Consider the following 25,896-nt stretch of genomic DNA (forward strand, 5'->3'; position numbering starts at 1 on the left):
CTATCTCACATTGGTAAAGAAGATCAAACTGGGTAGTTATTTTTAGAGATAGAACAACCTTGAAACTGTTAGCAGTATTCTCTTCCTTCTAGTATTGGTCCTTCAGATGAGTGACATGTTTAAGGAAACTGAACAGCACATACAAGAGAGCACAGTGTTATTGAACAGAACTTTAGCCACTCTGGGGCCCTTTCAAACATGGTTTTGAATTGATTTATGAGGAATTGATTTATTAGGAAGAAATAAGGGAATAAATGACTATGATAGGATCTAGCAGTTCTTTTTCTGGGTATACACCTGAAGGAAAGGAAATCACTATCCTAGAAAGACAGATCAACTCCCATGTTCATTGCATTACACGCTTTTGCATTTTAGACATGGAAGCAACTTAAGTGTCCTTAGACAGATGAAAGGATAAAGAAGATATATTATGGAAATCTACTGAGCCATAAAAAAAGAAGGAAATCCTGCTATTTGTAACAATGTGGATGAAACTTGAAAGCATTACACTAAGTGAAATAAGCCAGACAAGAGAAAGACAAATACTGTATGATCCCACTGACATGTGGAATCTAAAAAAAACCAGACTCTCAAAAATAGAGATCAGGTTGATGGTGGCCAGAGGCAGAAGGTGGGGTGGATTAGGTAATGGGGATCAAAAAGTAAAAACATCCAGTCATCAGATAAAGTTGTGGGGAAGTGAGTTACAACAGGAACGGTATTATAGCAGATGATAGTATTTCGTGTCTGAAGAAGTTGTTAAGAGAGTAGATGTTTAAAGTCTCGTCACAAGGGACAAACATTCTTAACTGTGTGAAATGATAGAAGCTAATTAGAGTTATTCAGGTGATTGTTTCGAGGTATATACCCGAATCCAATCAGGTCGTACACCTTAAACTCATACAATGTTGTAGGCCAATGATACCTCCACAAAACTGGAAAAAAAATAAAAGGAAACAGGATGCTTTGCAGATATGGTGGGCATCCGGAGGCCTCCCTCAGGGCTCTTGTTTGTGAGGTCACATGCTCTAGCTAAGGGCACTATCACAGGGCTCTGCGTTGTCAGGAAAGCAGGGGTGTAGATGAGTCATTGACATCTTGCCGGGGAAGGTTAGACCTAAGATGGTGGGATTCAGACAGAGAAAGAAGGGTGAAGACATTCAAGCCAAGATGAACATGGGAATCACTATGGAATATTCCAGAGTCATTGAAGAGGCATGGCATGTCTGACTCGAGTAGGGAAGAGCTGTATTTGTGGAAGGTTTAAAGTCTACTTGCTACTTTCAAGACTGATTGCTGCTCCTGAAAGAGTCTGTGGTAAATAAGAAGCATTCTACAAGTGGAGACACTTCGAGCAAGGTGCGGTACAGACTCAGCTGGGTTACTGAATTGAGACTCTTCCATCTCCAATATCTCACCATCTGCTCCACAAATACCAGGACCCTGGAATGAGATGGGCAACTGCTGGACTTGGACGACTGCTAACTGGGGAAGGTTTCTCAGCAAAGATTTACAGTCACAGGTAGGTCATGGTACCCTGGCATCGAGAACCCAATCTTTGTCTGTCTTTCTGAGTTCCCCGCTCTGCAGGTGGGCTTTTGTCCCTTGGCTGCCGTCACATGGGGTGCTAACCTGTCAGGCTCTCACCCCCCTCATGACTGCAGGTGGAACACAAGGAGGATCTTACTCTCTATGGGTGAAGGAAATATTACCCTGAAGACCAAGGTCAACGTCACTTGTATCTCATTGTTCAGAAGTGGGTCCAGTGCCCACAGTGGCTGCAAGGGAAGCTGTTGGAAGGGGTGTCCAAGGAAGGGGACTGCCACTGCCAAAGCCTGGTCTGGGCCAATCACGACTCATCTCCTGGGACTGGGAATAGTGAGGCCAAACAAATCTGAGATTCTGAAATAAAGAAGGGGGGATGGCAGTTGGGTAAAGATTAGTGGGGCAATTTGGGCCTTTCCTCCCATTCTCCTCTTTTCCCAGAGAATGGCATTGAGGCTGAGTAGTGGAGGTCCCCACGCAGGACCACCGAGCAAACACAGAACAAGAGCGTGCTCCCTCCAGGATGGTCCCTTGCTTCTCCACAGTGATCCCAACACAGAAAACCAAGTACTGCGGTTCAGTCCAAATTCCGAAGGCCCTCATCTCACTGATGGTACTCGCAGTTCTTAACTCTCCCTGTGCATCAGAGTATCATGGGGAACTTTAAATCAAGGAAAGAAAATGTATGTCCAAGTTCCATCCCATGAGATTCAGATTCAAGTGGTTTGGAGTGAGGCTGTATATTTCAAAAGCTTTTGAGGTATAATGGTGTTTTTAATGTGTCAACTTGGCCAAGTCGGTTCCTGTTACAGACTGTGTTTGTGTTCCCCTCAAATTCATATGTCAAAACCCTACCCCCCTCAGTGTGATGGTATTTGGAGGTGGGGCTTTTGGGGGTAATTAGGTTTAGATGCGGCCCTGAGGGTGGAGCCCTCAAGAATGGGGTTAGTGCCATTAGACAACATGAGAGAGCTTGCTGCTTCTCTCTCTCTCCATAAGAATACAGTGAGAGAAGGGGCGCCTGGGTGGCTCAGTGGTTTAAGCCTCTGCCTTCAGCTCTGGTCATGATCTCAGGGTCCTGGGATCGAGCCCCACGTCGGGCTCTCTGCTCAGCAGGGAGCCTGCTTCCCCCTTCTCTCTCTCTGCCTGCCTCTCTGCCTACTTGTGATCTCTATCAAATAAATAAATAAAAAATCTATTAAAAAATCATTAAAAAAAAAAAAAAGAATACAGTGAGAAGGCAGCAGACTGCGATCTGGGAGAGGGTTCTTGGCAGAACCTGACCATGCCGGCCCTCTGATCTCAGACTTCGAGCCTCCAGTACTGGGAGAAGTAGATTTCTGTTGTTGATGAACCACTCAGTCTGTGGTATTCTGTCCTAGCAGCCCGAACTCATTAACACAGCTCTGGTCCCCGTGACTCAATTAAACACTAACTCACGTGTTGCTGTGAGGCTATTTGTGGCTGTGATTATAGTCCATCATCCCCTGGGCTTTAAGTAAAGGAGACTGGGTGGGCCTGATTCAGTCTGCTCAAAGGCCTCAAGAACAGAGCAGAGGATTCTCTGGGGAAGCCTGAGGACAGCACCTTTGGCCTGCCCTTTCTACCATCGTTGGCTATGGATTTCAGACTTGCCTAGCCAGCCCCCACCATCGCAAAAGCTCATGTGTGCAGCAGATCTCTTAATAGGTAGCTCCTACTGGTTCTGCTTTTCTGGTTGAACACAGACAGATACACCAGGTGATTTCAGTTTGCTGCTCAGGCTGGGACCAGGGAATTATTCAGGGGTGGTTAAGCCAAGGGGCATCAGAATAAAATAAGTCAAGGTCAAAGCTCCTCTCTTCCCCCGACATCTGTGTGAGGGCAGGTCCCTTAGCTGCAAAACAGGGATCATAGTGTCTGCTGCATCCACGTAGCCTAAAGGTCTGAAGGTCAGACGCTCTCTTGTGCATAAAAGATCAGTGAGCATCCGGGAGAAGGGAAGGGGAGCTGCTTCTCTTCTTACAATGTGGAGCTATTCTGGGCTATTCATTCACGGTTATGAAACGCCATTCAAACAAAAACCAGTCTGGTCTCCCAACCCATTGTTTGACATCTAAAGTTTAGGACTTTGTTTTAGGGTCACCTAACCCCTCCTACGGCAGGTGGGAAGGCCCCTATGCACGCGCAGACCTTCAGCCCCACCAGATGCAGCAAAGGGAGGCAGGTCCTCTGGCTCCAGCAATGAAAGGAGTAAAAGGCGGAAACCAAGAGCTCCACAGTGTTTTTTTAAAGCGGACTGTAAGTTTTACCAGCTTACCAGCAACATTCTTCAACGGCATTTTAACAAGTAGTTTGGTTACAAGGCTGGAGATCCCTGGTAAGTAGGACAGTCAGAAATCCTGCTTTTCCTCCCCAAGCCGCATTTCCTTTCGGGGCTGGTGGCACCGCTGCTCCCTCTAGCGGCACTGGGTGGGCACTTTCCTCCCTTGGAAATCGGCAGGTTGGGCGTTCAACCTGGCGCATCCATGCCCTCTGGTGGCCGCACTTCTCACCCGCTGCTTCCTCCGGGAGGGCTCCCAGGCTGACGCTCTGGGATCTTTGCGTTTGCCCTGATAACTGTTTTTTTTTTTTTTTCAATTTATTTATTTTCAGAAAAACAGTATTCATTATTTTTTCACCACACCCAGTGCTCCATGCAAGCCGTGCCCTCTATAATACCCACCACCTGGTACCCCAACCTCCCACCACCCCCCCCCCCCCCGCCACTTCAAACCCCTCAGATTGTTTTTCAGAGTCCATAGTCTCTCATGGTTCACCTCCCCTTCCAATTTACCCAAATTCCCTACTCCTCTCTAACGCCCCTTGTCCTCCATGCTATTTGATAACTGTTTTTAAGCCACAGCTGCTCACATGCCCCAGTGGAGCCTTTGACAGGTGGAGAAGATCTGCCTCTTTATTGATTTACTCTGTCACCAGTTGTCTGTGTATGACCTCAGCCACTCCTGTCTCCTCTCGGAGTCCTGTCTCCTCACCTATAACCTGAAGATTAGATTCTCTACAGTTTGAACATTTAGGATTCAAGAACTTGTGATTCTGGGACAGTCACTCGTTCAACAAATACAATGTGTCAAGTGCAGATGAGAGCAAGCCTGTGCATTCCAGGGCCTTACATTGTAGCGGGGTGGGGGGGTGTGTGTGTGTGGTGGTGGGGGGGGATGGGTAATAAGCAACGGAAAAATGAAATAAACCAAGTAGTATGCCAGAAAGTGATCAATGCTACTGCTAAAAATAGAGCAGATGAGGGAATCAGGAGCAGTAGCCAAGGTGAAGCTAAGATGGTGGAGTCAGAATAGGGCTCTTCCAAGCCAGTTTTGAGCAAAGATCTGCAGGAGGAAGTTCTGGGGGAGTTAGTCATGAGGATTTGGGTGGGAGGGGTGACCCTACCAGCCATTCTAGATGGAGGAAAACACTCTACGAAGTCCCAAAGCACAAGGCCAATTGAGAGATTCAAGGACCAGAAGGAACACCTGTATGGGTGACTTAGCCAGCTGGAACGGTATAATGGGGTTGGGGGGACCAGATAGGAAAAGGGGGAAATTTTACATAGACCCCTATAGGCTACTGTGAAGAATTTATCCTTGATTTTTAAAGAAAGAAGCCAATAGCAGGTTTTGAGCAGAGGAGTGCTATGATCTGTCTTATATTTTAACAGGGTCTTAGTCTGTTCATGCTGCTAAAGATAAAATACCATAGGGGAGCCCAGGTGTCTCAGTCAGTTAACCATCTGACTCTTAATTTCAGCTCAGGTCATGAGCTCAGGGTCATGAGATCATGCCAAGTGTCGGGCCCTGTGCTCAGCTTGGGGTCTGCTTGGGATTCTCTCTCTCCCCTTGCTTCCTTGCGCACTCGATCTCTCTCAAATAAATAAATAAATCCTAAAAAACAAACAAACAAACAAAAAAACAGTACCATGGACTGAGTGGCTTGAACAACAGAAATTTATTTCCTCACAGTTCTAGAGACTGGAAAGTCTAGGATCAAAGCCTGATGGGTTTTTCTTTCTGGTGGGGACCCTTTCTGTGGCATGTAGAGGATGGCCTTCTCACTGTGTCCTCGTGAAGTGGAGAGATGAAACCCTGGAGTGTGTCCGTCTTCTGATAAGGGCACTAGTCCCAACCCGGGGCTTCCCCTCACACTCTCATCTAAACCTAATCACCTCCCAAAGACCGAGCTCCTAACACCGTGACTTTGGGGGTTAGGGCTTCGATGTTGAAATGTTGAGGAGCACATTCAGTCCAGCAGTCACTCAGCACTGTGAGCTAGTTGGCATGGGAAGGGTGACAGATGATGGGGGCGGGGAGAGCAGAAGGCTGGGCAACAACCCGGCCAGAGGTGGCCGTGACTGTGTCTCTGACAGTGAGGTCACAGGGGAGGTGAAGAGACGTGGCCAGCTTGTGGAGAGGCAGTGAACGCAGAGATGGTGGGATTTCCTGACAGGCTGCAGGTAGAGAGAAAAAGAGGTCAAGGATGGCCAAGAGTTTTGAACTGAGTACCTGAAAGCTTGGGATGTATTAAGGTTAAGATGTCTATTTATGAAGAGAATTAAATGTGCCGAGTTCAGGGACTTCAGGGGGAGTTGTCACTGGAGATAATGACGTACTAACTGGCTACGAAAGTCTGGAAAAGGGTCTTAACTTTTCTGAGTCTTGTTATTTAGGACATATTCATCACCCCCCTGTATCAGGTACGATGCTGGATGCTGGGAATACAGGAAGAAAACAAAATCCCAGCTGCCATGGGGCTTACCTTCGGTGAAATAAAGATAATAATAAATGATCACTTGGAGTTGACTGAATAATAAAGTATGTAAGTTGTCTCAAGCACTCAGTTTAGTGCTTTGTCCAATAAACAACTGATTCTACCACCTTCTCCTTGCTTTCCACCAATCAGAAGACAAATAGTGTCACATGCCTGAGGGGATCAATGAGGGGCCAGAGGACATTTTGAGTGGGAGCCCTCCAGTTCTCCAGAAACTATAGAGCTGACTTCCTAAGAATAAAATGTGGAATATTCTTATAGAAATGCTAGAATGATATGCTGCCTCGACAGCAGAGTGTAGTCTCTGATTTTTAATCTTTGACTTTATTCTGGAACCCACCTGAAGCCCGCATAATGTTACAAATGAGCTCATGCTGGACGAGGCATGGTTAGTCTAACAAGCTAATAGCAGAGAGCTGGGATAGTGTCTCCACAGAGTTCGTTTTTGTTGCAATTACACCCTCTTAGTTAAAAACATTACATTTCTTCTTCTTCTTTTTTTTAAAATTTAATTTTCTTTTTTCAGTGTTCCAAGATTCAAGATTCCAAGAGCACCCAGTGCTCCATGCAATACGTGCCCTCCATAATACCCACTACCAGGCTCACCGCTCCCCCATCCTCCTCCCCTCCAAAACCCTCAGTTTGTTTCTCAGAGTCCACAGTCCCTCATGCTTCATCACCCCCTCTGATTTCCCCCAATGCACTCTCCCTTTCCTTCTCCCAAAGTCTCCGTGTTATTCCTTATGTTCCACAAGTAAGTGAAACCATATGGTAATTGGCTCTCTCAGCTTGACTTATTTCACTCAGCAATAATCTCCTCTAGTCCCATCCATGTTGATACAAAAGTTGGGTATTCATCCTTTCTGATGGAGGCATAATATTCCATTGTATATATGCACCATATCTTCTTTATCATTCGACTTTTTTTGGTTTTTATTTATTTTTATAATTTAAAAATTTTTAATAAATATATAATGTATTATTAGCCCCAGGGGTACAGGTCTGTGAATCACCAGGTCTACACACTTCACAGCACTCACCATAGCACATATCCTTCCCAATGTCCATAACCCCACCACCCTCTCCCTCCCCTCCCTCCTCCCGGCAACCCTCAGTTTGTTTTGTGAGATTAAGAGTGTCTTATGGTTGGTCTCCCTCCCAATCCCATCTTGTTTCATTTATTCTTCTCCTACCCCTTAATCCCATGTTGCATCTCCACTTCCTCATATCAGGGAGATCATATGAGAGTTGTCTTTCTCCGATTGACTTATTTCACTAAGCATGATACCCTCTAGTTCCATCCATGTCATCGCAAATACAAGATTTCGTTTCTTTTGATGGCTGCATAGTATTCCATTGTGTATATATACCACATCTTCTTTATCCATTCATCTGTTGATGGACATCTAGGTTCTTTCCATAGTTTGGCTATTGTGGACATTGCTGCTATAAACATTCGGGTGCACGTGCCCCTTCGGATCACTACATTTGTATCTTTAGGGTAAATACCCAGTAGTGTAATTGCTGGGTTGTAGGATAGCTCTATTTTCAACTTTTTGAAGAACCTACATGCTGTTTTCCAGAGTGGTTGCACTAACTTGTATTTCCACCAGTTCTCCAGAAACTATAGAGCTGACTTCCTAAGAATAAAATGTGGAATATTCTTATAGAAATAGAAGCGTGGGAGGCTTCCCCTTTCTCCACATCCTCACCAGCATCTATCATTTCCTGACTGGTTAATTTTAGCCATTCTGACCAGTGTGAGGAGGTATCTCATTGTGGTTTTGATTTGTATTTCCCTGATGCTGAGTGATGTGGAGCACTTTTTCACGTGTCTGTTGGCCATCTGGGTGTCTTCTTTGCAGAAATGTCTGTTCATGTCCTCTTCCTATTTCTTTCTTTCTTTCTTTCTTTCTTTCTTTCTTTTTTAAAAGATTTTATTTATTTATTTGACAGAGAGAGATCACAAGTAGTTAGAGAAGGAGGCAGAGAGAGAGAGAGAGAGGGAAGCAGGCTCCTTGCTGAGCAAAGAGCCCGATGCGGAACTCGATCCCAGGACCCTGAGATCATGACCTGAGCCGAAGGCAGCGGCTTAACCCACTGAGCCACCCAGGCGTACCCCCCCTTCCCATTTCTTGACTGGATTATTTGTTCTTTGGGTGTTGAGTTTGATAAGCTCTTTATAGATTTTGGATACTAGCCCTTTATCTGATATGTCATTTGCAAATATCTTCTCCCATTCTGTCAGTTGTCTTTTGGTTTTGTTAACTATTTCCTTTGCTGTGTAGAAGCTTTTGATCTTGATGACATCCCAATACTTCATTTTTGCCCTTGCTTCCCTTGCCTTTGGCAATGTTCCTAGGAAGAAGTTGCTGCGGCTGAGGTCGAAGAGGTTGCTGCCTGTGTTTTCCTCAAGGATTTTGATGGATTCCTTTCTCACATTGAAGTCCTTCATCCATTTTGAGTCTAATTTTCATGTGTGGATTACATTTCTTCTTATATTTACAAATATATTCTCCCATTCTATGGCTTATCTTTTTTTTTTTTATGGTGTCCTTTGACCCACAAGAGTTTTTAATTTTGATGAAGTCCAATATATGTATTTTTTCCTTCTGTTGCTTGGGCTTTTCTTTATCATCTCCAAAAATCTTTTGCTTAATCCAAGGCCATGAAGATTTACTTTCATATTTCTCCTAAGAGTTTTCTAGTTTTAGTTCCAGTACTTGGGTCTGTGTAACTCCTACACAGGATATGCACAGTCATCTGTGTATATGATGGGCGGTGGGTAGGGGAAGACTTCAGTTTTTCACAAGTGGATATCCAGTTATTTTAGCACCATTTGTTAAAAAGACTTAAACCCATTTCAATGTCTCATTTAGTTTTTACAGTAGTCCAGTGAGGTAACAATTATTGTCCTGGCTTGCAAGCCAGGAAACTAAGACCCAGGGAGATTAAATGACTTGCCTGAAACCCCGAGGAATTTGAGGTAAGAAGTGGAATTTAATGGGCTTCCAAAAGCAAGGTTCTTTCAACAATACCGAAAGGGGTGTCTACTAAAATGCCGCGGAATGGTAAAACAGACACAAAAAGAGTCTTTGATACCTTTACTCTTTTCTTTTTTTTTTTAAACTTCTGTTAGACACACCGTTCCTGAGGAGCTGTCAGTGTCAAGAACTCTTGAGACTGGGAAAGATAAATAAGCACAATTTTTATTTTTAAAAAGCTAGTGATAACAGAAATTTGAAGAAATTTCCTACAAATAGGATGGCCTTGGAAGTGTGAAAATGAATTAAGGCCATGGGGCTGGGAGGTTTGGCAGAGGAGAGTTCCCAGGCCCTGCACCCATGGTTAACTGCAAATTCAACAGGAAAAGATGGACCTTCTAGGTGTGAACTCCTTTAATACCCAGCGAGAGGAAGACAGGCTTTGCTCTTCCCCTGGCAACAGCACAGCCAATGAGGGATGAGCACAACACAGCCAATGAGAAGCTGCTAATACTTCCAGCTCTCAGTGGAAGCTCCAATGGACTCTTTGTTTGTAACCGCCTCCCCCCCCCCCCCCCGCCCCCTCCGACTTTCTCTATGAAAGAGCACCGGTCTCTTTCATCTTGAGGGCTTTTCTAGTGGTTTGTTCTGGGTTGCAGTTGCCTGCTATTCCCAGATGATACTATCTTTTGTTGGAAAAGTAACTGGCAGTTTTATTTTTAAGGTGAGCAGAACTCAGTATTTTTGGTAAAAGCACCAGAGAACAGCTTAAGGAGATAGAGTCACAGGCACCAGAGGTTCGGAGGGGACCCAGCGACCAGCAAATGGACCGGAACCCAGGTAGGTGCGGCGGCTGGAAAGCAGGACGCCACGGTGGGTCCTGGGCAAAGGCAGCAAGGGCAGAACATCCCGGCCAGGGAACACCCCACTGTAGACCCCAGGACCCTGATTTGTGCTCAGGGCTTTGCATGGGTAGGTCTAGATCCAGACATAGGGGGAGCCTCAGGCCGGCTTGTGCAGCCTGCGTTGTGTCCCACAATGTGGGTGGGGGGGCGGTGAGCGGCACTCCCTCCTATGTACGTCAGGCACCAGGAGGAATCCTCTTAAATAACAGGGGAGTGAATGCTTGAAATGCCTACTCCCAAGACAGTAGAGAAACCACTCCTCTCTCAGCTGGGTCCAGTGGTGGTTAGTTTTGTTTGCACGGAAAAGCTGCACGGTCTCCTCCTTATTTTCCTGTCCCCTCCCTATTTCACATGACGTGTTTCCCTGATGAGATTAAAATCTCTCTGTGGTTGGGGCGCCTGGGTGGCTCAGAGGCTGCCTTCGGCTCAGGTCATGATCCCAGCGTCCTGGGATCGAGCCCCGCATCGGGCTCTCTGCTCAGCGGGAAGCCTGCTTCCTCCTCTCTCTCTCTCTGCCTGCCTCTCTGCCTACTTGTGATCTCTGTCTTTATTTATTTAAATAAATAAGTAAAATATTAAAAAAAAAATCTCTCTGTGGTTAGGTGTTTTACACACCGCTGCCTTGCATCTCCCATTGCACCTTAAAGACAGGCTTACAGCGGGTGTTTTCAAATTGCGGATGATCCCTGGGGTACCCCATGGACCCACAGTCAGCTCTTCTGAACCCGCATGTGGATCCTCATTAGCCAGTTTATCATAAGTTTGATTTTCCTTCCAGTCCCGAATGCTACTAATGACTCTGCCTACGCTCACCATCAGTTGGGGATACGCAGAAGGCGTCTGCCCCTTAAAAATCAGAAGAATAAATGAAACAAGATGGGACTGGGAGGGAGACAAACCATAAGTGACTCTTAATCTCACAAAACAAACTGAGGGTTGCTGGGGGGAGGGGGGTTGGGAGAAGGGGGATGGGGTTATGGACATTGCTTTGGTGAGTGCTGTGAAGTGTGTAAACCTGGCGATTCACAGACCTGTACCCCTGGGGATAAAAATACATGTTTATAAAAAATAAAAAATTTAAAAAAATAAAAAATAAATAAATAAAATCTTAAAAAAAAAAAGAATTGAATTGAATGCATATACAAATGAGATAGTTGGTTAAAAAAAAAATCAGCCTAATTCAGAGGAGGGGCTGAGAGTGACTGGAGATGGATGAGCTCTGTCAGTGGAGGACTGGGGGCCAGGTTGTAGCTTAGCCTTGTTTGTACACATTTGTTAATATTGTTTCATTTGGGAAGTTCAAAATGGGAGTCTTCAGTTTTCGAAAATTAGGGGTACCTGAGAAGAGATATTTGATTGCCAAATGGCATAAGGAATCAAAAGAATGGCTGAACAAGCTTTGGAAAGGACAGGAAGACCTAGGGTCCCCCATTGCTGAACTCCTGGGTGCCACATTTAGATAGTTCAGTTCCTATGCTCCTCTGTGCCTGACCTTGAACTCCAGAGCCCAGTTCTGTGGTAATGGAGGCTGAATGGCCTGGCAAGAGCTGTCCTCACCACTGGGAGAGGGCTGGGGGACACCATGACTAAAGGTTATACCAGGGACCCCTGAAATGTGAGGACCGCCCTTCTCCCAACAGAAATGCAGTGGTATTATCCAAAAAAGGGGAGTTTGGAAAGGCCTAGAGAGCCAAGCACCAGGCTTGCAAACATGTTAAGGGGAAGCTATAGAGATGATGGCTGAGGGGGTCTCTGGACAGGACCCTGAGCACGGTAGAAGGATTAGACAGATGGAGGGACACCTTTCTAGACTAGGCTGGAGTGAGGAGGAAAAACGAGGTGAGGATGAGGGGAAGTTTGGAAGCGTGCTGAAAGGTCCAGAGAGGGGGGCCCAGTGGGTGGTTTTCAAGTGCTCTGTTGAATGGGGAAAGAGATAATTCAGTCAGGATGAGAAGCAAGTGGATCAGGAGTCTGGAGACGCGGGAGATAATTTCTCAGTTATTTTTTTTTTTGTGCTTTTCAAACTCTGTGTTTCTGAGTCTGATGCTCTTGGCACATGGGCACGCCGTTATAACTCACATTAGCTACCTCCTTTGACCTTTTTCTCTCTTGGTCTGAGTCAGTTTTTCATCTGGTTCCCACAGCCCTTTGCATACATTTCTTTCACTTCTGTGACTTTATTCATTACCCAGGTGTTAAGAATAAATGGGGAAGGTGGTAAAAGTCCAATCAGTCCGAACTGCTGAGGCTCCCACACACATCCCGGGGTCCTTCCACAATTGGACTCCAACGTGGTTTGATTAAGGCCTTCAGGTGCTTTTGTTAAAGGGCCCAAGAGCAGACAGCTAAATCCCCTTTCTCTGGTGTAGCGTTGGGCAGGGCGCTGTGTGATGGGAATGCTTGCAGATAAAGCTCCTGCAGGGTCCTGACCTATACAACTGAGTATGCTTTCTGTCTCATGCTCACAAACACCCTCCAAGTAAGGACTGTGTGTAGTGTGCTCTGAGTGGGTCCTCCTAGCTTAGAGTAAGAAAGCCATGGTTCTGAGGTCTCCAGAATGGCTCCTGGGGTTAAAGAATGACAACCACCCTTCTGTTTTCTCCATTCCCTAATGTATGTGCTTTGTAACTTCTAAGTGAATGCAACATAAGTATCCATATAGGGAGTGTCCTTAAGGCCTAACAGCAAGAGTTGGGTCAGGGTTTCTTAGGAGTCACAAGAAAAAAGAATCTTCTTCCAATTGAGTTGTTGAATTTTAGGAGTCAGAGTGAGATAAGTAACATTGGAGACTTATGGTTAGTTCTTTAAAACAACGTAGCTCAGATGAACCCCCACCCAAACAATATGTGAGACATCCCTATTTACAAAATGAATTACGGGGTGGAGAGTGAGACAGTAATTTATAAATAAAATCTATCATAGTAAAGCTTTCTTTAGTGAAATCTACCAGTGGATTTAAAATATTCCATCAAAAATCTAAAGTATGCATAATTCTAACACAGTTCCACGTGCTAAGTGACCTAAGTACAAGGGTATTCCTAACAGCTTTTTTGTAATGGCAAGCTGTTATCCTTCCACTGAAGAGTGATTAAATTATTGGCATAACAGAATGTTATACAGCCTTTAAGAAAATGGAGGAGTTGTGATATGAAAAGATCTCCAAGATACATTGAATGTAAAATCAAGGTGAGGAAGTATGAAGAATATGTCATTCCTCTATGGGAAAAAATATAGAGTTATATTTGTAAATATGTGGAGCAGTTCTGAAAAGAACTGCAAACACTGGTTATGCTCTTGATCTGCAAAGACAGAAACAGGTGGCTGGGAGGAAGGGAGAGGGTGATTTTTTTCTTTTTTCACTCTTTTTTTTTTTTTTTTAAAGATTTTTTATTTATTTATTTGTCAGAGAGAGAGGGAGAGAGAGCGAGCACAGGCAGACAGAGAGGCAGGCAGAGGCAGAGGGAGAAGCAGGCTCCCTGCCGAGCAAGGAGCCCGATGTGGGACTCGATTCCAGGACGCTGGGATCATGACCTGAGCCGAAGTCTTTTTTCACTCTTAAGAATGGGTATTACCCACTCAAAATTTTTATTACACAGCCCCTCCTAATTAAAAAAAGTTTTTATATCAATTTTGATACACCAATATTGAAAAATGATTTTTGTCAAGTCAATTTCTATAATATCCCAACCTAAATTTATTTTCTTTCAATGAAAGGCTTAGGTTTTGTTACCATTTAACTGTAATACTGGGCAAGTCAACCACCTACATGGACTCAGGTTCTTCATTTGAAAGTTGATGGACTTGGGGCACCTGGGTGGCTCAGTGGGTTAAAGCCTCTCCCTTCGGCTCAGGTCATGATCCCAGGGTCCTGGGATCGAGCCCCACATCGGACTCTCTGCTCAGCAGGGAGCCTGCTTCCTCCTCTCTCTCTCTCTGCCTGCCTCTCAGCCTACTTGTGATCTCTGTCAAATAAATAACAAAATCTTTAAAAAAAAAAAAAGAAAGTTGATGGACTTAAGAGTACAGATGACTTCCAGAATTCCTTCTGGTCTCAGAAGATGTGGTTATAGGCTTTGATTATGCAATATTTGGGAAAAGCAATAAACTGGCAAAGAGAAGGAATGTGTATTAGCGAGTTTTGTTGATGCCGCAGAAGTTCTACAAATGTTTGTATACACTTCGTAAATTTCACTCCTACTCCATTCATCTTTGAAATACCAAGGAACAACAAGAGAGGCATAGTCAACTGAAGAAATTTATTTTTTTTCTAGGTACATAGATGACATAATTATAGACAAGTTTTGATACATAGGAAAACCCTTCTGTCCACCTTTCTCTTTGCTAAATGAATCGTCACAATTTTTACAATTTTTAAAACAATACACAGCTTTCCTGGGCTGAAGCAATCGCAAGGACATTTTGGGACTGGTATATTACAGCTACTTACAATGTTTAAGAACAGCAATGGAGAAAAATAAGTTATTTAAATATTGATTTCATATACAGAAAGTGCAATGTTGTTAGTTGTTATATAACTTGCTTGACAGTTTGTTTTCTCTATCAATTTAAAATCAAGATAACTCAGACTCAGACTACTATATTTTGTGAAAATAATACAGTACACACATGCAGCATTGACTTGAACTGATTTCTTTTGCTGCAGTTATGAAAGCAAATTTTGCTATGTCAGGAACTGGTTTGCCATAGACTAGTAACTTCCAAATTCACCCACACAAGGGATCAGGACAGAGAATAGGGCTGCTACGGAAGGCCATGAAAATCTATCTGCTTCTTGGTTATCTGGGAATGTAAATAGTGGTTGGGGCTGGCTGAATTTCTTCTAGACAGCTTTAAAAATTACACACAATGGATGTGTAGCTACCTGAGCCAAACTGCCTTTCTAGGTTTCTTTTGTGCTTTCCAAAGACTACACTTTTCACCCTTCCTCAACATTCTGTACCAAGTGCAACTGATTAAAACCAGATATTGCTGATGCCTCATACCTGTCTTCTGACAGGTGGCCCCTAAACCACCTTCATTAAAAGTCACACACACACATTCAGGATTTTCTAGGATCAAATTAAACGTTTAAAGCAAAAGTCCAAACAAATACTAACAATTAAAAAAAAGGTTCTTTTAAAAATTTTTTAAAGCACAATAAAGTAAAAACCTCATCAGACCCCCTATTAGGAAGATCTTCCCACTGAAAATCATTCATGGTCCCTGAATTTGATTTTTCTATGCAAAGGCAATGACTTCCAAAGAAGAGTGACAAAAATATGGTTTGGCATTCTCAAAAAACTCCTCTAGGATGTTCCCTTTTCTGGTGCCACTTTTACTGACATGAAAATCTTACACTGCAAATGAACTAACTGCGAAATTTCACAGATTTCTCCTCCTTTATGATCAACTTCGGGACTTGGGTGCAGTCAGCTTAAATGATGAGTAGGATCGCAGAATGTCGGGCCAAGGCACTGGGCAGCTGGGTGAGGAGCGCATGTCCTCACACCCACGTCCGTCCCAGCAAGAGAGACGCATCTCCGGCATGGTCACAGGTACCCCTGCAACCCAGTCCCGTTCCATGGGGGCTGTGCACACAACCCGAGGTGGTAAAACGGGCTGTTCTTAAGATTTCAGTAGAAAATGGGCAGCTTGAGAATTTTAGTCTGCATTTCCACAACTTCTTCACATGGCATCTTCTAGAAGGTGAATATTATTGAAGAGACATATATTTTTTAAATGTGTACCAAAGCATGAAAAAATTTATCACCTGAGAACATCTCCTTTTCCTCAGAAACATGGATCCAAGTACAGAGAGCAAATGCTGAAGACGGCTTTGTAAATGAAATCACTCCCCCCGCCCCCCAGGGAAATCGTTTTAATGAGCAGATGAAATGTTTGAGAGCTTTTGATCAAGGCTTTGTGTTCAAAGTGTTTCTATTGTAAATGATCACATTCAGTGCTTAAAATAGTTCTCATGATTAAGAATGTAAAGGAAATTCATTTAGTAAGCAACAGAAACCTTAATTTAGTTGTCTGAATTTCTCTGTGCTAGAAAAATCAGACACCACACTAAAAAAGGATGGAAAATGCTACAATCAGTTGGAAAACAATTGAAAATATGCAAATACCTAATACGTAGTTAACGTGTTTATCTGGCTCCAAAATGAACTTTTATCCAAATTAAAAGAATATTCTCAATAAGGAAGGAAAATGGTATCTGAGTTATGAAAGTTAGAAAAATTTTTTTTAAATAGCTTACAAACTGCTTCCCTTTTTAAAAACATCTTTCTGAAATAGTCAACTTTCCAATGACTTTGCAAAGCTGATCTGTTAGCCGATTTGGGGATGGGCATGGTCAGGAGTCCAAGTCAATACTGCAGCACAATGACCAACGTGGTAAACAAAACTAAACTGATTAAAGTGAAGGTAGTTGCTATACACACACACATACACACACACACACACGCTCACCCACACGTGTGCACACACACTCATGTACACACCCCATCTCTGAATTTCAGATAGCTTTTTACTGGATTTGTAGTTAGTGTAAAAACTGAAAGCCAACATGAACTTTGTGCCTGATAAACACCCCTACAAAATAAGCCATGTTAGAGTTGAGGCAATTAGAAAAGCCCATTTTTGTTTTTTGCTGAAAACATCTCACATATGTTAGATGGCAGTCTAAGCTGAAGATTGGAAACTATGGTTACAGGGTAGTGAACACTAGGATAACTGCTTCAAAGCTTATATTAAGGCAAATAAAAGCTGATTGCTAGAAAGCAATTATTAAAATGTCTCTTGTTTACTTAAAGGAGAATAGGATTTTTTTTTTTCCCTAGTGCAGCCAGATTTTCTTACTTTTGAACAAACAGGCATGGTCAATAGTGTACAGTGAACTCCCGAGTCTGTTACTTTGGCCTAGCTAAAGCCCGTCTGGCCCTCAGGTATCCTGCAGGGCGACAGACAGAAGGGCAAGGGCGTTCTCAGAAACAAAACAGGCTGCCCCTCCCCCTGCTCCCAGCCTTCCCAGCACACCAAGACAGACTGGAGGCACAGCATGTGTGGCAAGTTGGCTTCCTGGTCCTTTGTGTTCTGAAAATAAAAATAAGTGCTTGTCTTTTCTTTGGGGGTCAAAGAGAACCACACCAGTTTCCTCGAGGGGGCTTTTCTGGAGAAGAGAGGGTCATCAGTCCTGTGCCAAGGTTTCATGCTCTGTGTGGCCATACACTAGGCCTTTCTTCTGGATCTGGTCTGCATGTCCCGAGGAGGAGGAATTGCATTAGCATAAGCACAGTGAAAGGGTGGCTCTGGTCCAGGGAGCTCCGTTATGGGCCTGGCTACATGGCCTCGGGGCCTGGTGGCAGTTTGAAGAGTCTGGCTGCAGACACGAGCTTGCTTATGTGTCTCTCCTCTGTGATGCCGGCCTCCTGAAGGCAAATGTGGGACAGAGAAGGCACTTGGCCCAGTGTGCTGAACCCGGCTTCGGTGAGGGCGCTGGTGTACATGGGCAGACCGATGGAAACCAGCCAATCTGACACAGATGACACGCATCCGGGAGAGAGGGGCTTTTTACAGATTTCTGTGAGTCCACCACTTGGGATCTGGATAAAGAAAGAAAGCAATTTTATAAAGACATGACAGAGGCTGCCAGAGGGCTCCTTCTATAACTAAAAGAAGCACGACCCAAATAGTACACTGCCAGACTACTGGAAAGCGCTCGTGCCATGAGATGTCTGAGACCAAGAGTAGCCTCGAGAATTCTTTCTCAGCTTCTCAAAGGGGAGACATATCTTAAAGGAAGTTTTTCAGGTTCTAGAAAGTACTTGGAATTAGCTCTAATCCTATTTATGTGTCCAAGTCTCCAAACTGTAAGCATTTTTATACCCTGTTATTTTGTCTCCTTCAAGGAAATCCCTAGGTAATTCAAGAGACAGGCCTCTGCAGTGTGTGGCAGACAAGACAGTCCATGGGCAGAGTTTTTATAAAACAGATTTTCCACTGTACTTTGAATCTACATTAACTGGAAAATTAAATATTTCATCCATGTAGTTATAAAGAAATTAAAATACAGTGATACCAAGTGTTGGCTAGGGGAGGGAAATGGACATTTACACTACTTCCGAGAAGACCAGGTGCTTCTCTTTCAGGAAGGTAGTGTACTATCAAGTGTGCAAGTCCTTGAGACCTTGTATATGCTTGTGTAAGCAAACCCCCTTAAAGCACTATATATATACTCAGAAATTAACCTTGGGAGTCTATACAAAGATTATATATTAACAAGGGCATTCTTTACTAAATTTTTTGAAATAAGTTGGGGAAAAATTTAAGTGTTTCAACAATATAGGTGGGATTGGTTAAAAGAGGGTACATTTACTAGAGCATTTTGACATACTGATAAAAGCATGTTTAGGAACAGATTCATGATCTGATCACTGAAAATGGGTTTCAGACCTGTTCATTTACTATTGTATGTGCAGAAAAGATGACTAGACAGATTTTTAAGACCTTTTTCATACTGCTAGGATTATAGAACATTTTCATTTTTCCTTCTGTCCCAAACTGAATTTCTAAAACTTTGCAGGCTGAATATATATTCCCTTCCCTCCAGGTGTCTCCTTTGCTAGTGGCCGTGCTCCCAGGGCTACTTAATGTTGCCAGCAGGCTCTTCATTCAGCGCTCTGACTAAATGGGCTTCAAAAGCCGGGCTGGGGGCACCACAGGCGCCAGCTGCTCACCGCCATGCGGTGCTGCTTCCGCAGAAGCTTCACGCGGATCTGGTCCATGTGGGTGGCCACATCCCTCTCGGGCTGATCTAAGTCCTCGGCGTATCTCTGCACCAGGGCTTCAGGGATCCCACAGCGGCCATGCTGCAGAGGGGAACAGAAACACGGCATCAAGGGCTGCAGGGAATTTCTTCTTCAACAACAGCAAACACGAGGTAGGGGAAGACACCGGTAGCTACTAGAAAGTAGCACCAACAGTTTTCATTTTAGAGGAATGTATTTGTAGTCAGGATGGATGTTTTAGAGAGAATGGGTTTACATTTTGATCTTTCCGGTACCGATGAATTCTAGGAAAATGTTGTGAAATGTAAGTAAAGCAGAAGTGGTACTGCGGACCATCTCCCAGTCTGCAGGGGAGACCTACATAGGGCATCTGCTGTTGGCGCTGCATCTCCCTTACCCTGTCAGGCCGTCGGCCCGTGCTTACTGTAGAGAACAGCTCTCACTACCTCCCTTTCAGAGGGGATGATTCACTAAAGATCAAGGAGGAGGAGCAAGGGGTGGAGGATCGTACTTTAAGGGATTTGTGGTCAAAAGAGTTTTATAACCAGGACTCCCAGGAATGCGTTATCAAAGAATATGCATTCTTAGGAGCAATGCACAGCTACATCTATTATCATTTGTCTTCAGAATCCTTTTGGTATTGGTAGATCTTCTCTCTCTCTCTTTTTTTTTTTTTTCAAATAAGCAGTGAGTTTTCATGATACGAGTTTTCTCGGTGTTTCTGGTACACTGAGAGATCTCATAATCATTCCCCCCATCACTCATACAGATAACTATACAATATAATTATGTCTGAAAAGGGTTCTGCAATTTTCAGAGTGTGTTCACATTTACTTGTTCCTAATAATACCTGCAGAAGGTAGCTGTGCAGCTTATTATTAATCCCATTTTACAAATAGGAAATGAAATGGGGATTTGTTAACATTTATAAACATACTGGTTCATAAACATTGGAAACTACAAGTCTGTCCAGTAAGCCAGCCATTTCTGGAACCAGCTCTCCCTGCAAAATACAGCTGCCAAAATTAAAAATAAGCAAAAGAAGAGAGAAAAAGAAAAGAAAGGAAAAGTCCAAGACTGTCTGTGTTTCATCTGGACGTGGCTGCCATCCATGCCAGCACCTGCCTCCCCTGCCACCGCCCCCCGCCCCCCCCACCCTCGGCAAAGTGTCGGTGGGGGTGCCCTCACCACTGGGCCAGCGCTGTGGGGCAGCTGTGCAGCTCTTCTCACCAAGCTGCCTGACTTAAAGAAGCAGAGGCCCTTATGGCCTTCAGTACCTTATCAGAGTATGGCTCCTCAGTGAGATCGATGCCTTCAGCTCGTAACTTGTTTTCCGTGAGCATTTCCAGATCGACTCCCCGAGTGCAGGAGATCTTCCTGGTCAGAGCTGGGCCCAGCTTCACGCCGTGCTCCTGGAGGCTTGTGCTCTCTGGGAGCTCGGAGAGCCAAGGCGGTGGTCTTGCGCTCAGGGGGCTGCCAGGCTCCTGTCCCGAGGGAGGCCTGGAAGCCTGAGGTGAGTGACAGTCACTGGGGCTTCCCTTTTTTGCAGGCAGGCTTGGGGCGTCGGGGCCGGGGGGGCTCGGGTGGAGTCCGTTGGCCAGGCGCTCTCGGCTCTTCTTGGCAGGAACAGGCGGAGGCTGGGCCGGATGCTTGGCCTGTGCTCTTGTCTCGGGGCCCCTCTGCTCAGCAGCTAGGCCTTCTTTGGTGCCCGGGGGGTGATACGTTCCTTCAAAATTGAGTCCTTTCCTGTGACCCTCAAGAGGCATCCTTGTTAAACTGGGTTTGACTCCGGGATGTTGGGCATCGTAGGTTTTGGGCAGACACGGAGGAGGGGATGCGCCACCGGGAGAGGGTGCTGGGGAGCCTTCCAGTTTCCTAGTCGCTGGCTTCTGAGGTTCAGAACATCTCTTGCTTTGGGTCAGTAGCAGTGCATTGTCAACAGCAGGGTCTCGTTTGGGGCTTTGAACCTTTGCGATGGAGGGGGTTGTCTTTTGTGGCACTTGTGGTACAGTCTGAGGGCAGGGGTCTGTCACCTTGCCAGGCACATCCTTCTCAGCAGCAGGCTCTCCTTGAAGGTCATCCAGGGAGTGGGATCGAGGCCAAGCTTCCACAGTCTGAGGGCCCTCCAGGGTCTCGCAGCTCCGACAGATGGAAACAGGGAGGCTTCTTCGGTTTTTGTTCGGACCAGTCCCACATGGCTGGTCACAGCACTTGGAAGCGCGAGGGGAAAGGCCGCTGCCCAGCCTGCCCTCCTCCCCCTGCTTCAGTGCATCGGCCGACTTTGTTAAAGGCAGCGTTGGGTAGTGGCCCAGCTGATTCCTGTTGAACGACTTTAAGCTGGACTCCGTTGACGACTTGACAGAGAGAAGGCCAGTCTTCCGACTCTTGCCTGTGAGACAAGGAAATATCTTAGTCATTTAAAAAAAAACAAAAACACAAATCAGTCACACTAATGTGTGAAGACATGCTGACATAATTGATATCTCCAACTCCTGTGTCCCACTGCTGAATGATACTAAGGACAGAAAAATCACCATTTAGGACGTTGGGTGACAGAAGGTTATTATGGCCCCATCTTTATTTTTAGAAAGAATTCTCAGACTAATTAATGGACCCGTAGAGACTGAAATTAATTGTCATGAGGAAAAGGAATAGGCTATGTCAGGCAGTAAAATAAATCTAGACATTAGGCCTAGAAATAATAGAGTTTGATCATCTGTACACAGTTTAGAAAGCATAGGACGGGATTTCTTTCAGGGAGGCCAATTTCCTGAGGTCAGGCTGTGAAGGGCTGGTGGACTGGATTCTACCAGTGTCACCCTAACGTTTACTGGTGACCACAGAACTCTCAAAGTACGCCTTTCTCTAAGCTCTCCCTTCTTACTCTGGCTTGTTGGTGTGTGTGAAGTCAGTTTATCCTAGAAACAAGTCAGCCCATCTTGGTATAAGTCAGTAAACAAGCTTCACTAAGTATTTTGCCTGACATAATCTGTAAAATACTAATATGGTTCTAATTTCCAGGGGTAGCAATAGCCCTGATTAAGATCAGTTATCAGGCTGATAATTGAACTGATTAACCAGACATCATCTACTGATATGATGGTGCTTAAGTTGAGGTCAACTGCTAGTATTGTTTGATAAGCTTTACGGAGAATTTACTTCGTGTGGTCAGGCCCTGTGCTGAATGCTTAGTTTTCATCAGTGCTTTTAACACAGACACTCCATAATTAACTGTCCTTTGCTCTATTTCGGTTACCCCTATGTTTGATGTGTGCTTTGGTGATGGGTTGAAATGCCTGAGACTATTCCAGGCCAATAGAAAAAGACAAAAATTTTAAACCCGTATCAGGTTTGGAAGATACAAAGAAAAAGCATACTGTAATCTCTGAAAGAAAGGCCTTCTTCCTGGTCTATTATTTCAGTAAACACTTCTAATGAAATATTTTAATTTAGAAATTTTGACATCTCCCCATTAAGCAGTCTCAGCCTTTCAATAAAACAGCAGTGAGAAGACATTGGGTGGTGGATGGACTGGATTAGGAAGGAGTAGAGATGGTGCCCACTCTGGGAACCTGGATATGGATACTTTTAGGTAAATGAAAGACCTTCTCTCATAAAGCCTCTGTGTGCTGTACAACTGAGGGAGAAGGAACAAGGAGAAAAGGCCAGGGCACCGTGACATTACTAATGGATTGGCCATTATCAGCAGAGAAAATCAGATTCCTTCCAGGATTCCCGTTTTCTACCAAACTCAAATTCCAAACTGATAATACTAAATGTATGATGTCAGGCATCACTCCAGACACCAAGATGGGTAAAAACAAGAGCCGCCTCAACCAGACTTATAAATAGCCCCATCCTTTTAAATCAGACACAAATCAACACATGAAGTATTCTGTACTTGGCAAAGCAGACGCATGGTCAGATGGCCTCAGTACTCCCTTATGTGTGATGATGTGAGGCCCAAGACCCTGTCTGCCTGTGTTAACAACATGCTAAGTGCTATACATAATTATTTCATTAGTTACATGGAGAACGTCAGGCCATTGTTACTCCTAAGAATACTGACCTGCAGTCCCATTTTTTTAGTCATCACAGGTAAAATGGAAAAGAGAAATTACTTCTTTATGAAGCATGTCCTGCTAAACGTAAAGTGTAAAAATCAGTTAAAATAGCTTTCCTTCCCTTTGGCTATTAATAGGAGCTGAGTGTATAGATTGCACTTCCACATCTACTTGTCCTGCAAAGATCCTTGGGTTCACCCTGTAGGTCAAGTACAGTTTGCCAGCTTCTGTCATTCCTCAGGAGGTACTCCTTGATTCTTTTGAAAAAGCATTCAATCTGCCTGCCACTATTATCTGTGAAATCCTTACCAATCCAAAAACAGTTTGGGGAATGAAATTCCTGAAAATGTTTGGATGTGGAAAGGTTATGAACAGGAGAGGAAAAATCTTGGGGACTTACAGGAAGACTTCGACGTTTACTAGAACTCGGAGTTCACTGTGCCCCAGTGCTCTAGTGGCAGGCTTTCTAGTGTTCACGCGTAGTCTCCACACTGTGTTGTGCAAGTTTCAGGTGTACAATACAATGATTCAATGATTCCGTACATTTCTCAGTGCTCACCAAGTGTACTCTTCATCCCCTTTATCTCTTTTACCCATCCTCCACCACCTCCCCTTTGTTCTCTGTATTTAATAGTCTCTCTCTGTTCATTTTGTTTCTTAAATCCACATATGAGTGGAATCATACGGTATTTGTCTTTCTCTGATTTATTTCACTTGGCATTATACCCTTTAGGTCCATTCATATTGCTGCAAATGGCAAGATTTTATTCTTTTACTATAGCTGAGCATATATAGTGCATCTTCTTTATCCATCTATCAGTGGACATGGGTTGCTTCCATATCTTGGCTACTGTAAATAATCCTGCAATAAGCTAAAGAGTGCATATATCTTTTCAAATTAGTGTTTTCATTTTCTTTGGGTCAATACCCAGTGGTGAAATTACTGGATCATATGATAATTCTATTTTTACTGTTTTTTAAAAATATATTTATTTTAGAAAGAGAGCATGAGTAGGGGGAGAGGCAGACTCCCCTCTGAGCATGGAACTGGACTTGGGCTCAGTCCCTCAACCCTGAGGATTATCACTTGAGCTGAAATCTAGAGCTGGATGCCTAACCAACTGGGCCACCCAGCCACCCCCTACTCTTTTTTAAATGTTTCACAGAATTCACCTGTGAAGCCATCTGGTTCTGGTTTTTCTGGTTGAGAGTTTGGCTTTTTAAATTTTTTTTTTTTTAGAGACAGAGCACCTATACATGTGCAAGTCAGGGAGGGAGGGGAAAAAGAGAATGTTAAGCAGGCTCCATGCTGAGCATGGAGCCCCATGTGGGACTGGATCTCAAAACTGTTGAGATCATGACCTGAGTGGATATCAAGTGTCAGACGCTTAACCTACTGAGCCACCCAGGCACCCCTTGTTGAGAGTTGTTGTTGTTTTTTTAAATTACTGATTCAATGTCATTGCTAGTGGCATTATTGATGGTATAGTGTTGAGCAAAATTGCCTTACAGTTTCATTGCTTGTAAGTGATCTGTTCAAATTTTCTTTCTTCCTGATTCAATTTTGGAAGGTTAGGTTTGTAGGAACTTACCCATTTCTTCTAGGTTGACCAATTTGTTGGCATGTAATTTTTCATAATAGCCTTTGTTTTTCTGTGTGTTAGTTCTTTTGCCTTCATTTCTGGTTTGGGTCCTCTCTTTTTGATGAGTCTAGCTAAAGATATTATCAATTTTCTTATCTTTTCAAAGAACCAGCTCCTGATTCCATCTGTTCCATTTTTTAAGTCTGTATTTCATTTATTTCTGCTCTCATCCTTGCTTCCTCTAGTGGCTTTGGGCTTTCTTCTTTGTCTAGCTCCTTTAGGTGTAAGGTTAGGTTGTTTGAGATTTTTTTCCTGTTTCCTGAGGTAGGCCTATGTTGTATAAGCTCCTCTCTTACAACAGCTTTTGCTGTATCACAAAGATTTTGGACCATTGTGTTTTCATTTTCATTAGTCTCCATGTATTTGCTCATTCCCTCTTTGAGTTTTTGGTTGACCCATTCATTGTTTATGGTTGACCCATTCATTGTTTATTAGTACATTATTTAGCCTTCATGTATTTGTGCTCTTTCCAGATTTCTAGTTGATTTCTAGTTTCTAGTTTCTGGTTGATTTCTAGTTTCATACCTTTGTGGTTGGAAAAGATGCCTGATATCACTCAACCTTTTTGAATTTGCTGAGACTTGCTTCTTGGGCTAACATATGATCTACTCTGAAGAATGTTCCATGTGCACTTGAATGTGTATTCTGTTCTGGGGTAGAATGTTCTGAATATATCTATTAGGTCCATCTGACCCATTGTTGTCATTCAAAGCCACTGTTTTCTTGTTGATTTTCTGTCTGGATGATCTGTACATCCAAGTAAGTAGGGTGTTCAAGTCCCCTACTATCATTGTATTACTCTCAATTTCTTTCTTTATGTCTGTTAATATTCTTTTATATATTCAGGTGCTCCCATGTTGGGTGCATAAAGTTTTACAAATGTTATATCCTCTTACTGGATTGTTCCCTTTATCATTATGTAGTGTTCTTCTCTGTCTCTTGTTACATTATCCATTTTAAAGTCTATTTGTTCCAATATAAATACTGCCATACCAGCTTCCTTTTTACTTCCATTTTCATGGTAAATGCTTTTCTATCCTTTCACTTTCACTCTGTATGTGTCTAGGTCTGAAATAAATCTCTTATAGGTAGCATAGAGGTGGGTATTGCTTTTTTATACATTCAGTCACCCCACCTTTTTATTGGAGCATTTAGTCCATTTA

At 43.8% G+C, this 25,896-nt stretch overlaps 1 protein-coding gene across 4 annotated transcripts in view; it reads right to left on the reverse strand.

The window, feature by feature from the left end:
- Window positions 1-14,471: 14,471 nt before the first annotated feature.
- Window positions 14,472-25,896, reverse strand: part of SASH1 (SAM and SH3 domain containing 1) — a 308,822-nt gene continuing 297,397 nt past the window's right edge. For all 4 annotated transcript variants that reach the window (XM_044247105.1, XM_044247100.1, XM_044247094.1 and 1 more), the window contains 3 exons: window positions 20,304-21,415; window positions 18,976-19,107; window positions 14,472-17,841 (listed from right to left, as the gene is read on the reverse strand). In XM_044247105.1, the coding sequence (XP_044103040.1) occupies window positions 17,578-17,841; window positions 18,976-19,107; window positions 20,304-21,415 (1,508 nt within the window). In that variant the 3' untranslated portion in view covers window positions 14,472-17,577. The remainder of the gene's footprint in view (window positions 17,842-18,975; window positions 19,108-20,303; window positions 21,416-25,896) is intronic.

The sequence above is a fragment of the Neovison vison genome, chromosome 1, assembly GCF_020171115.1.
Source record: "Neovison vison isolate M4711 chromosome 1, ASM_NN_V1, whole genome shotgun sequence".
Classification (NCBI taxonomy): Eukaryota; Metazoa; Chordata; class Mammalia; order Carnivora; family Mustelidae; genus Neogale; species Neogale vison.